The sequence below is a fragment of the Castanea sativa genome, chromosome 7 (assembly GCF_040712315.1).
Source record: "Castanea sativa cultivar Marrone di Chiusa Pesio chromosome 7, ASM4071231v1".
Classification (NCBI taxonomy): Eukaryota; Viridiplantae; Streptophyta; class Magnoliopsida; order Fagales; family Fagaceae; genus Castanea; species Castanea sativa.
In genome coordinates this window covers 10,276,556-10,288,518 of record NC_134019.1, presented here as the reverse complement: position 1 = coordinate 10,288,518, position 11,963 = coordinate 10,276,556, and the positions used below count along the sequence as shown (strand labels likewise).

Sequence of the window (11,963 nt, the reverse complement as noted above, 5' to 3'; positions counted from 1 at the left end):
TTTAATGTTTAGAGAGGAAAGAGATATAAAAAGAGAGCAAAAATATATATTTAGCTACATTTTTAATAAACATGGTAACAGAACCCTAACTAAGCTAAGTTGATTGTCAAATTTCAAATCACAAATAAATAATTTTTTTTTTTTTTTGCGAGATTAAATTTCTACGTTAACTTGATCTAATAATATGTAAAGTATATCTTATGATTGTACTAAATTTAAATCATTAATTACGCCGAACCCAGAAAAAACTTCTTTCTCCACACTGGAAGTTGTCAAGTGTCGCTTGCTCTTCTGAATTTGGGTTTGGAGGGAAAGAAAGAAACGAAATGCCAGTGGCCAAACCCGAATCATCTGATGCCAGAGTCATCGCTCACGTCGACATGGACTGCTTCTACGTTCAAGGTTTCTGACTCTCTGTCTCTATTTCTCTCTCATATGAATAAGTTTTGTGTGTGCCTGATTTTGTGGGTTATACTGGGGGTTTGGGGTTGGGGATGATATATGATGTTCCAAAATGCAAATAGAGAGAGACCCATCTGAATTTTTATGTTGAATTTTAGTGTAATATGGTTGATATTGAATTTCTGGCAAATTCCAAGCATGCCCATTTGGTTTTTTTGATATAAAATGATGTCCTTTGTTAGAGAGGATGAGAACATTGGCTTACACGCTTTATGGTTCTGACTTCTGAGCAGAATTGATGGTGAAAAGATGTTCTTGTCCAATTGAATTTTGATCTCACTTCAAATTGAGATGTTGTACTTATTTTATTTAAGACCTTCTCTTGATGTTTCCATTTAGAAGATGAAGCAGTACTATTATTCAATTCTTGGTATAAACGCGTGTGCACGGAGTTGAGGACACGATATGGCACACAAAATTAGGATTTATACCGCAAAAATTAGGAGAAATCTTCTTGTACTCTTTTTTTTCGTAACAACTACATGGCTTAAACATGTATACACAGGGTTGATATGTGCCAGTTCATGGTTATACAGTGGAAAGAACTACACAGTGAAAAAAAAAAGATTTTACCCCAATGTGTTCTAATTACCGGATTGATTATCACTTGTATCCAAAATCTATCAATAGTAGTTTAACAACCACAATGATAAAGCAATCACAAATATATCACCACAATTCAAAAGCAGTAAAAATTAAAGTAATACAAGGATTTGATGAAGAAATGGAAACTTTTGAAGAACTCTTAAATAGAAAAACCACTTCGAGGGTAACCTAGCACAATGAAATCCACTATAGAAGAAGTTTGTTACTACTTACTCCATGCTAACAAAACTTTGTAGACAGACTCTATCTGTAAGTGTAACCAAGCAAACCACCTGTTCGCTCCTACCACAGCATCTCTAGAACTCTGGAATTCTTCTACATGATCTCCACCATGAACGAATCATCTATGCCAATCCGGAAATCTGGTAGATCAGTGAACTCACTGGCAAAGGGTGACAATTTTTTGGTTTCATTGGAGTCATTTCAGGCTCACAAATTTGGTTCTCAAGATTGAACCAACACGGGAGGATTTCAGTTTATGCTCAAGAAAAAAGGCTTACTTAGATCTTTTTTGTATGCTAGCTTTCTTATCTTAAAAATCATGCCTCAAAGGGTATTTAAAGGCAGGTTAAGAATCGTCTTTGATCAGTCTTCGAGTAGAATTAGGACTTCTGGTTCCATAATCTCGCTCAAGTGAGGGTCACTCAACTTTTGCTAAACTTAATGCTTACTTGAGTGAGTCCTGATTTTGTTCAAATGAGCCTTGATACTTTTAACTCTTTGAAACAGCTTCTTACACGGACTGTTACCAAACATAATAACATTAAATACAACCCTCTTGACTCATGATTAGTCACCTGGAAATTGCCAATGTTAATCCTAATAAATAGCAAAAGGCTGTTTTACTTGTGAAGACGAGGTGTTCAACATGATATCTGTTGATATCAAACTATAGTCAAATGATAGTTGAGTGATTTTGTTTGTAATTCATTAGAGGATTGTTGTGCGAACACCCTGTTTATATGACAGATCTCCTGTGTGTGTGTGTCTATATATATAAAGCAATACAAGGATTTGTTGACCGGCTTTGGATGCTAAAAGAGGTGACTGCATAGATTAGAGCAAGTTTAGAGAGAGTGTAAAGATAAAATGCTTGGAAGTTTAAGCTGAAAAGTTCACTGTAGGTTTTGGTCATGCAATCCATGGACGTTCTCTTCTGGTTATCTCCCATGAGCTGTGACTTGGAATCCTAGTCGTACACTTTTACTGCAGCTTACTGTTATATGTTGTTCTTTACAGTGGAGCAGCGGAAGCAGCCTGATTTAAGGGGTTTGCCTACTGCTGTGGTACAATATAATTCCTGGAAAGGTGGAGGCTTGATTGCTGTTAGCTATGAGGCCCGTAACTATGGTGTGAAGCGGTACAGAAATGTTTTTCCTTAATTTCTAAATACCTTTTAATGAATAAAAAAAATTTTAGGCTGTACTAATCTAATGAATGATTATCAGATCAATGCGAGGCGATGAAGCAAAGCAAGTTTGCCCGGAAATTCAGCTGGTTCAAGTCCCAGTGGCTCGGGGTAAAGCTGATCTCAACACGTACCGCAGTGCGGGTTCAGAGGTTGGTGTATTTATGACACATTCTGAATGGCTTTAAATGTCATTGTTGGTAATACTATTTGATAATTGAAGTTACGGTGGCTTTTAATCAAAACTTCAGGTAGTTTCTATTCTTGCAAGGAAGGGCCGATGTGAGAGAGCTTCTATTGATGAAGTGTATCTTGACCTTACTGATGCAGCCGAAACAATGTTAGCAGAAACTCCTCCAGAGAGCTTGGAAGTAATTAATGAGGAAGCTATTAAGTCACATGTTTTGGGGCTTAATAATGAGGTTAGAGACAGTGCATTCAATCTCCTGATCGTTAGATTTTCTTAAACATAAGACAATAAAATTTAATTTTATGACTAATGGTCAACGTTGATGATGCAAAGATGTTGAAATATCAACCTCTCTGCATTATTTGTTATTTTAACAAAATTTTATCTGGTAGGTCCCTATTTACAAATGGAATTTGTGCTCTGCTTGTATTTTTTTATGGATATAGATGCATATTGAATAGAGCGTCTTTGTTGAATTCACAAAGTTTATTTGGAATTTTGGATCGTACTGTGAAACACAGAAACAGAAATATTAATTGCTATTTCTGGAAATTTGTTTTTGGGAAGAAAAGAGAGAAAAAGAGAGCCGCGCCAGGGGAGTGGGGGGGGGGGGGGTTGTTGTATTATTAATCTGCATTTCATGATCCAAACCCATAACATGGATGTAGATACATGGCTGACCATTTTAACAATATCCCTGAATCTAAATCCTAATTATGGGTTTGAGCTGTGATAATGCAGATTCTGGATTCCTGCTTTGGGTGGACATGATAAGGCATGGCCTTTGGGAATGATGTAATGGTGGACTCTCCCCAGAGGCTAAATCTTAAGTGTTATCTCACAAGAATTTATATGTTATAATTATATTTAAAAAGTATCATATGAAGGTTCTTTCATATGCAGATATATATTTCAATATTTCATCTAGATGGTAGGACTGAATCAGTTAGTCATGAACTTGCTGGTTTTGTGTCGGCAACAATTATACTGAAATTGGTTCAAATTCAGGATGGAATTGATGCCAAAGAGAATGTGAGAGAGTGGCTTAGTAGTAGTGATGCGGATCATCGTGATAAGCTTTTAGCTTGTGGGGCCCTTATTGTTGCAGAACTTAGGATGCAAGTGTTGAAGGAGACTGAGTTTACATGTTCTGCTGGTATAGCTCATAATAAGGTAGGTAGCAGTCCTTATTTTTACTATGTTATTTTACTGAGCATCATACCCCATTAAGGCACTTCACTTCATGACTAGACTTTTTTGTCATCAGCTTATCTATAACTTTGATAGCAGATGCTGGCCAAACTTGCAAGTGGTATGAATAAACCTGCACAACAAACTGTTGTGCCCTTCTCCTCTGTGAAAGGATTACTGGAGTCCTTGCCAATCAAGAAAATGTGAGTTTTTGTTTTGATTCTTAGACTTCTATATTGCATTATAAATTTGAGTTAAAATGTTATGTCCATTAGGTGAGTGCCCTCTTTTGCTACTTGGATAGCTTCAAAAAAGAAAGAAAATTTGATCTTATGGTATTATTCATGGACAATGTTTTCCTCCAAACTAGGTTGAAGTAATTTCCTCCAACCCATTATGTGACGGTTTATAAGACTATCCACATGTATTGAATCACATGATTCGCTAAATCATATAAAATGAAATGACTTTTAAGTAGTTCATATGACTAAAAGTACACTTAGATAGAATGGGTTGGAGGAACATTCTTCCAAACCAGTTTGGAGGAAAATTTTGTCCATTATTTCTTTGTTTTGTTTTCTTCTTATGGTTCAAATCTCAAACAACTGCTGCTGGTAAGGTTTTCTGAATTGCAATGCCTAAATGTTGAAGCAAACTTGGTTTGCAGGAAACAGCTTGGAGGAAAGCTTGGGACTTCTTTACAAAGTGACTTAGGTGTGAACACTGTTGGAGATCTGTTGCGGTTTTCAGAAGAGAAGCTACAAGAGTGTTACGGCGTCAATACTGGGTCACTACCTCTCCTTTTTAATATTCTCTGAATTTTTTGAACCTATAGATCATGAGAAACTTATTTTATTTATCATTACTATATGTATCTTACTATCTTAGTAGGTTTGTCCTGTAAAATACACAATTTTCTTGAAATAATTTACATACATCTCAATAGTTTCTTCCAAATTTGACTAAAATTTGGTGACTTCCCCAAGCTGTAATGATCGTTTTCTTATTATTTTTTCAGTTATCTCCGAATATTGTTGTTGCTTTCTTTTTCTTTCTTTCTTTTTTTCAAAATTTATTATGCTTTATCCAATTTGACTACAATATTTTTTTATGAAAAAATAAGTAAATAAAATTTCCCTATGCTGAATAGTTTTTGGAGAAAGGCCCTTTGTCAATTTCAGTTATCCATCAGCTTGTTGGTCCAACAATTACCCAAATGTACCTCCTAATATCTTTTTTTTTTTTTTTTACATGGATTCCAGTACTTGGTTATGGAATATTGCCAGGGGAATCAGTGGGGAAGAAGTTCAGGGACGCCTTCTTCCCAAGAGTCATGGATCTGGGAAGACATTTCCTGGCCCTCGGGCCCTGAAGACGATTGATTCTGTAAGAAGTATTCTGTTAACCGGATGAATACCCTCTGTTTATTATACTGTATGATCTTACCATCCCTTATCATCTGTCATTAAAATGATATTGATGAAGGCATTAATATTTACTCAAAATGAAGAATGTTTTTCTTGTATTAAATCCCTAAATGTCTGAAGTCACATGACCATCTCTATGGTATACTCCCACTTTCTTGTTCATTTAGTGAGGCATAATGGTTGGACAATGCATGCCAGATATGGGCCATGTGGTTTGGTATGTTTTATTTATTCTTTGCATAACAAATATATGATCCTGGATTCTATAAAACATCTTAAGTGTTGAAAAGCATGATTGTAAATGATGTAAAAAGTCTTTACTAATGACTAAAGGCTTCAACTTTTAACTAGGATATGTTGGGTGAGCAGCCCCACTGCCTGTACTTATGGGCATGGCAACCCTTTTACATTTTGAGAGAGAATCTGTTTCCCAAGATTCATATGCTGGCTTGTTTGACCCTTGAAGTCGATTGTGATGATATGGCGAACAAAAGCAGTCAAGCAGATGTATTGGACTTTGCAATTGTTATTCATAGAATTATTTTTCTACCCAAACTTGTTGAACCATACAAAATGTAGCCAAGTACATATGAAAATCCGTTGTTTTTGAGAGCTCAAGGGATTCCTTGTAGCTTTTCCTCCTTCATTGAAGAAAAGAAATATAGACTTAATGCACAATTAAGCTTCAATCATAATAGTTATTCAGAGGGGATGCTTTTCAGCTTCTCTTACTAAACCTCAATTGTTTTAGCATAATATGATCCAATAGTATTTCCTCTTTTATTGTTGTTGTTGCTGTTGTTTTTATTATTATTAAAAATTTGAACTGGCCTCGCATTGTTTAGCTGAGAAGATGACACTTTCCCAATGGCAACTTCTGATGCTATTCTCAATGTACATGTGCTTGTGGTTCATTGCCTTTGCTGCTAAGCCATTTACCTCATTAATAAGTTAATATCCATTAAAATCAATATCTCTGCATGATTGTTATTGTATGATCTTTGAGAAATTATCTAATTGGACAAGTTTCTCTTTCAATGTACTGATAATAAAAAAATAAAATAAAATAAGTTTTTCTTTCAATGCTCAAATAGTTCAAACTTCCACATTGAAGAACTCAATATTTGGGACTAAGAAGCAAGTCTCTTTAATAAATAAATAATCTCACCTAGGTCTTTAAAAAAAAAAAAATTTGAGCCATTGACAAATTGGGGCAATTGACTTGTGTTTGTAATAGTTTTTCAGTATTATTTGAGCCTTGTCACATTAGATGATAAGATGTATCAGTTTTTTTCTTTCTTTCTTTTTTTGTGTGGTAAGTTTAATATGATCAAATGGTTTTGCATGCAACAAAGAACCAGTGCTATTATAGATTGTTAGAGGGGACAACCAATTGATAAAAACTTGCTGGATTGAGTAACTATAAATGGCACTACCCATTTTTCTTACATGATTGGTCTGAAAGGGAAAGAGAGAATTTAAATAGATAATGTTAAATTTTTTTTTTTTTAACTACATTTTCTGATTTCTAGTCCTGCTATGTTCTTCTTTCTACAAAACGTTTCTTGAAATGGTTACATCCCTCACGCTGAAGTTCATCTCAGCAAATAATTTTTACTCAATTTGGTGGCTCTTCCTCCAGGTTCAACACTGGCTTAATGAACTTTGTGAAGAACTGAGTGAACGCCTTCGCTCTGACTTGGACCAAAATAAACGGATTGCTCACACATTGACTTTGCATGCTAGAGCATACAAGGTTCCTATTTTTCCTTCAATCATTTTGGATTTATACATTTTATTTATACTCACTCATCCTTCAATTTAATTATCCTGCAGTTAGGTGACTCAGATTCACACAAGAAGTTCCCTTCCAAGTCTTGTCCCCTAAGGTATGGGACTATCAAGATTCAAGAAGATGCCATGAACCTATTTCAAGCTGGATTACGCGATTATATGGGCACTTACAAATCTAAAACTCAAGGAAGTCAATACAATGGTTGGGCAATAACAGGCCTTTCTGTTTCGGCAAGTAAAATTTTGGACACACCATCTGTAAGTTTTACTTGATTCTTATCATGTTATGTCTCTTATGTCTTTTACAGACTTGGACTTATAATTTCTGGGTCTCTTCTTCTTTTCATCCCCCCCTTCCCCCCCAATATGTCCAACAAAATATGTGTTTAGCATATGCGATGTTGTTATCCACAGGGTAGGTGCTTCTCTCTCTCTCTCTCTCTCTCTCTCTCTCTCTCTCTCTCTCTCTCTCTTTTGGGAGAGGGGGGTGGTGAGGTGCTTCTTTTTATGTAGTAATTAGGAAGTATTTTATTATAGCAGTTTCAAAATGAATTAATCAACAAGCTGCTTAAATCAATTTTAGGCTCATCTAATTCTTCAATCTTAGACTTGCTGGTCCTTGACTTTAATTTTGATTCCTACATGTTTGCTAGGGAACATGTTCAATCATGAAATACTTTCATGGCCAGTGCCCACCCTTCTCTTCATCAGAGAAATCACAGGATAACCTCATACAAGATGCTGCACCGTTGTCACCTTCAGGTATTTCCAGTTTCAAATGCACTTTTTGTTCACTCTTGGTTTTCTAATATTCTCATGGCTGTTGTTTGTTAGAAAGTGAAAGCTATTCAGGGTTGAATTTAACTGAGCCACAGATTGTGTTCCCTGGAGAAGAAAAGGAGATCAAGCATGCTATCCCTACTCTGGATCATCAGGAAGACAAAAGTAAAACGTGGAAAGACCAGGTTTTGCTACATGCAGATTCATTATTTTGTTTAACTGAAATTCTGCTTTCATAATCATTAATATATTATACAAGAATGTAGTGTTTAACCCTTTGAAATGTTTGTACACCAGTATTGCATATCTAGCGTGGGTGGTTAGATTTTAGATGGCTTTAACATCTTGTATGGAGTTTGGGCAGAAATCTAACCTTTCTTCTTAGTGTGTGGCTTGTGCTGTTAATGGACCAAGATGTGGGTCTTGATACTTGAATGACAAATTTAGGCAAATGCTTCTTGTGGAGAATTGGTCCAATTATGAGATTTTTTCATGTGCAGGATCCATCATGTTTGTCATCACAACAGATGCAAAATAGTATTGCCCAAGAAACTTCACCGTTGTTGCCTTCAGGTAGTTTCTTGTTCGGTTTAGTGCTTTTTGTTCCCTCATTTTCCTCTTTAATTTTCCCTACCACATCATAATAAAGACAGGTGTTTGTCTAGGAAGTGAAAGCTGTTTGGGGATGAGTCAAAGTGAGCAACAAAGAGAATTCCCCACAGAAGAATCTAGGATTAAATATGCCATGCCTAGTTTGGATCGAGGTTTGCAGAAAAGAAAAACATCAAAAGATAAGGTCTGTAAGTGGAGTTACTTTAGCTCTTCGCTAAGATTGCACTGCTAACTGTGTCACTATGACAATCCTATCATAAGGACACCCATTAGTCAAGATTTTTGCATGTTGAGAAAATCTGACTTCGTTTATAAATAAAAAATTTAACAACATATGTTAAACAATCAGGATATATAAGTAGATCACATCCTTATTTGGCTAGTAATTTGTTGGACAAAACTATATTAATCACTTGGCCCAGCTCTAGTGCCCTTGTCATTATTCAGATTTTCAAACTGCCTACCTGTGTACACGGGAGTACAAATTTGCTAAAGTTCTTTGTGTTTTTACCACATTGGTGAAATACTCTTTCATGGGTACATAAACTCTTCTTCTCTATCTTTTAATTCTAGTTTACATGGCTTATACCATCTGCTTCAACATTTTCTTTTGTCCTATAAAAGCCCTTTTTATAAAATTTAGGTTCTATTGTTCCACTTGATAGCTACTTTTATCATTTGTTGGAATGCACATATTTGAATATATCATATATGTTCCTTCCTCAATCATCGTGCTTTTGTGATGTGGTGAGAACTTAGATCTAGTGTAGGAAAAGGGATCAAGAAGAAATTATCTGAAATAGTTTTTTTAAAAAAAGGCTGAAAAGGCTGTTTACAATTACTCAAAAGAGGCTATTTATAAATTATAATGAAAAAAACTTAGATACAGTACTTAGATGATGTTTCTTAAGTTTCTCTCTTAAAATTCAGCCATGTGGCTTTTTTCTCATGAGATGAAAGTGTATTATTAATTAAGTACTACCACATGGCTGAATTTTAAGAGATGAACTTAAGGAACAGTACTTAAGTACTGTACCTAAGTTTTGCCCATTTATAATAGCCTTTAGTAACCCTAGAATCCTAGCTCTTCATCTTACATAAACAATTGAATCATATCATCCAACTTCACTAAAAGTCACGTGACCTATTAAATACTAGAGACATAATATATTAGTTAAATGTAAAATTGAGAAATAATGACAATGGACTAATGGGCTTCTTTCTCTTCACTTGGCTGAAATTCTCCTGCATCGTTTTGAGCTATTCTATTCCTTTTATGTTCCCAAATCTACTGAGGGCATGAGCCAATCACAACTTAATTTTACATGTAATTGTGGAAAATTCTGCTAAGAAAGTGAAGTTAAGGTAAAACCTATGGAATTATGATTGTTCTTAATGTTTAACTTAATTTGGAGTAAAAGTTTAGATTATGATGTGAAAATTTTTAGGATAATTTGGATATGGGACTGAAATATTTAAAGAAATTTGAGTTAAAACCTGGCTGTTGAGATCTGGGCAATAAGAAATTTGGCAAATTCAATTTGAATTCAGGCCCAACGATTCATTAATAACCACTAATGGTCATCTCTTTTCAGATATGTCATTGTAATAAACTAATTTTGTTACCAGAAAAATTGAGGAAGGGTACAAATCAAGTATGTGGGAATTATTCAAAAGTGACCACTATCTAACTACAAATGGAAATTTAAAATTCAAAAACGTGGGTAAGCTGTCCAAATCTTTCATCCAGTCAAAAGTTGATCTCAGAGCCATAACGGCAAAAGAAATAGAGTTTTTATTCTGCTCAGTCCTTTCAGTGCTGATTAACATGTGGCTCTTATAAAGTTGTGTTAATATGTTTCTTAAATATGTTGTGGCAGGGAACGAGTTCGATCCGGAGGTTCTTTAAGACTTGTGATCCCAGTTCTTCTAGGAAGCAGGAGCATGTTGAAGCCATCCAACTCCAAGATGTTCAAGCAGCATCATCTGTTGGTAATTTTCAAATCCAACTTTTGGATTTTCCATTTATGCCAATTCCTTGTGGTACTCTCTCTAAAATTTGAAGTATATTTCAGGTTTTCAGTCTACAAGTAGTATCTGCTCAGAACCAAATCAAACTGAGCTGCCTAAAGAAAGTATTCTTGAACAAAGTGGAACAAACAGTGGTTGTTCTACTTCAGCTCATATTGAACAACAAAGTGAACCATGGCGTTACAAAGTTGATGAGATAGACCCCTCTGTGGTTAACGAGTTACCACCAGAAATCCAGGAAGAAGTTCAGGCTTGGCTCAGGCCTCATAAGCGGTCAAATGTGGTTAAAAAGGGTTCCAGTATCGCTCATTATTTCTTGCCAGCCAAAAATAGGTAATTGCACTAATGGTGCTGTACTGTACATAGAAAGGTGTTATCCTTCAAGCTCATGAAACAAAATGCTGCTTGATTTTATTGATTTATATAGCATAGAGAGAATTCACGCAGATTTAGGCATAGGAAAACCAAACTCGTCATGCATTCAAGGCTAGTCCAGAAGTTCTTTGTGTGTACATATGCGATTCTATCCTTCTTCCTATGGATTGTATGGAAACGAGCTAGAATGCCAGTCAATTCTGTCTGTATGTTGGAGAGTCTAGAAAGTTAGTGATTTTCTGAAAATTGATAATGATGGAATGGTGTCTGTAAATTTTTTTTATTAATTTATAATGATAATTATGCTTTATGGCTATCGCCCATGAGCCTTTCTTTTTCTTTTTCTTTTTCTTTTTTGGTGTTATCGGGGGTGTAAAATTTTGAGAATTTAAGGTTTCAACCTAATTTATTCTCTAAAGTGATTAGGCAAATGAGGGTTAGTTTTTTCTTGGTTTGGTACTATCCCCCCTCCTTTGTTTTTCTTTTTGTGAGGAAGTGTTTTTCAAGTTTAAACTTTAAAGTTTCACTTGGTTGAAACAAGTCCATATGCTTTTAAATTGTTTGTTCTATCATTTTTACAATAAATTTAAAGGATGATTAAATTTTTTTCATAATTGTTAAGAAGAAATATTGTGATTAGTGTATAATAGTTTGCACAAAAATGTGTGTTTTTCTTCTTAGTGAATGAGAATATTTGCACAAACATGACATAGTTTTGGTTGATAAACTATAACTATATATTATTGATTTGATTTTAGTTCAAGAATGCAAGTGTCTCATTACATGCTCGAATGGGAGAATAATGCATGGAAGTGAATATGATTATTTGTTTCTAACATTTCCCTGCTATAATTCTTTGAATCAAAATCACAACTCCCAAGAGTTTAATAAAAATTTTCAAAAAGATGTGAAAACTATTTGTTGTGTAGGTTTTTTCAATTTTTTTTTTTTTTTTTAAATTCTTGGAAGATCAAAGTTTGGTGTTAAAAAATAAAATAAAAAAGGTAATGATCAAACTTTGACTTTAAAGGAGAACCAAAGTGAGAAAAATAGGAAACGTTATTCTCTCACTAAAATTAGTTTTATT

At 34.7% G+C, this 11,963-nt stretch overlaps 1 protein-coding gene across 5 annotated transcripts; it reads left to right on the top strand.

The window, feature by feature from the left end:
- Positions 1-210: 210 nt before the first annotated feature.
- Positions 211-11,184, top strand: LOC142643579 (DNA polymerase eta). Of its 5 annotated transcripts, none has more exons than XM_075818268.1 (16): positions 212-402; positions 2,308-2,428; positions 2,517-2,628; positions 2,728-2,898; positions 3,675-3,839; positions 3,957-4,060; positions 4,525-4,644; positions 5,120-5,243; positions 6,927-7,040; positions 7,121-7,336; positions 7,732-7,840; positions 7,913-8,043; positions 8,359-8,431; positions 8,524-8,654; positions 10,351-10,462; positions 10,546-11,184. In XM_075818268.1, exons 1-16 carry the CDS (start codon positions 327-329, stop codon positions 10,836-10,838), a joined length of 2,172 nt encoding a protein of 723 aa, XP_075674383.1. In that variant the 5' UTR covers positions 212-326; the 3' UTR covers positions 10,839-11,184. The 5 variants fall into 5 exon arrangements, 3 of the variants coding, with proteins under 3 accessions (XP_075674383.1, XP_075674381.1, XP_075674382.1); XM_075818266.1 differs by having other exon boundaries at positions 8,512-8,654; XM_075818267.1 differs by having other exon boundaries at positions 2,517-2,632; positions 2,732-2,898; positions 8,512-8,654.
- The last annotated feature ends 779 nt before the right edge of the window (positions 11,185-11,963 follow it).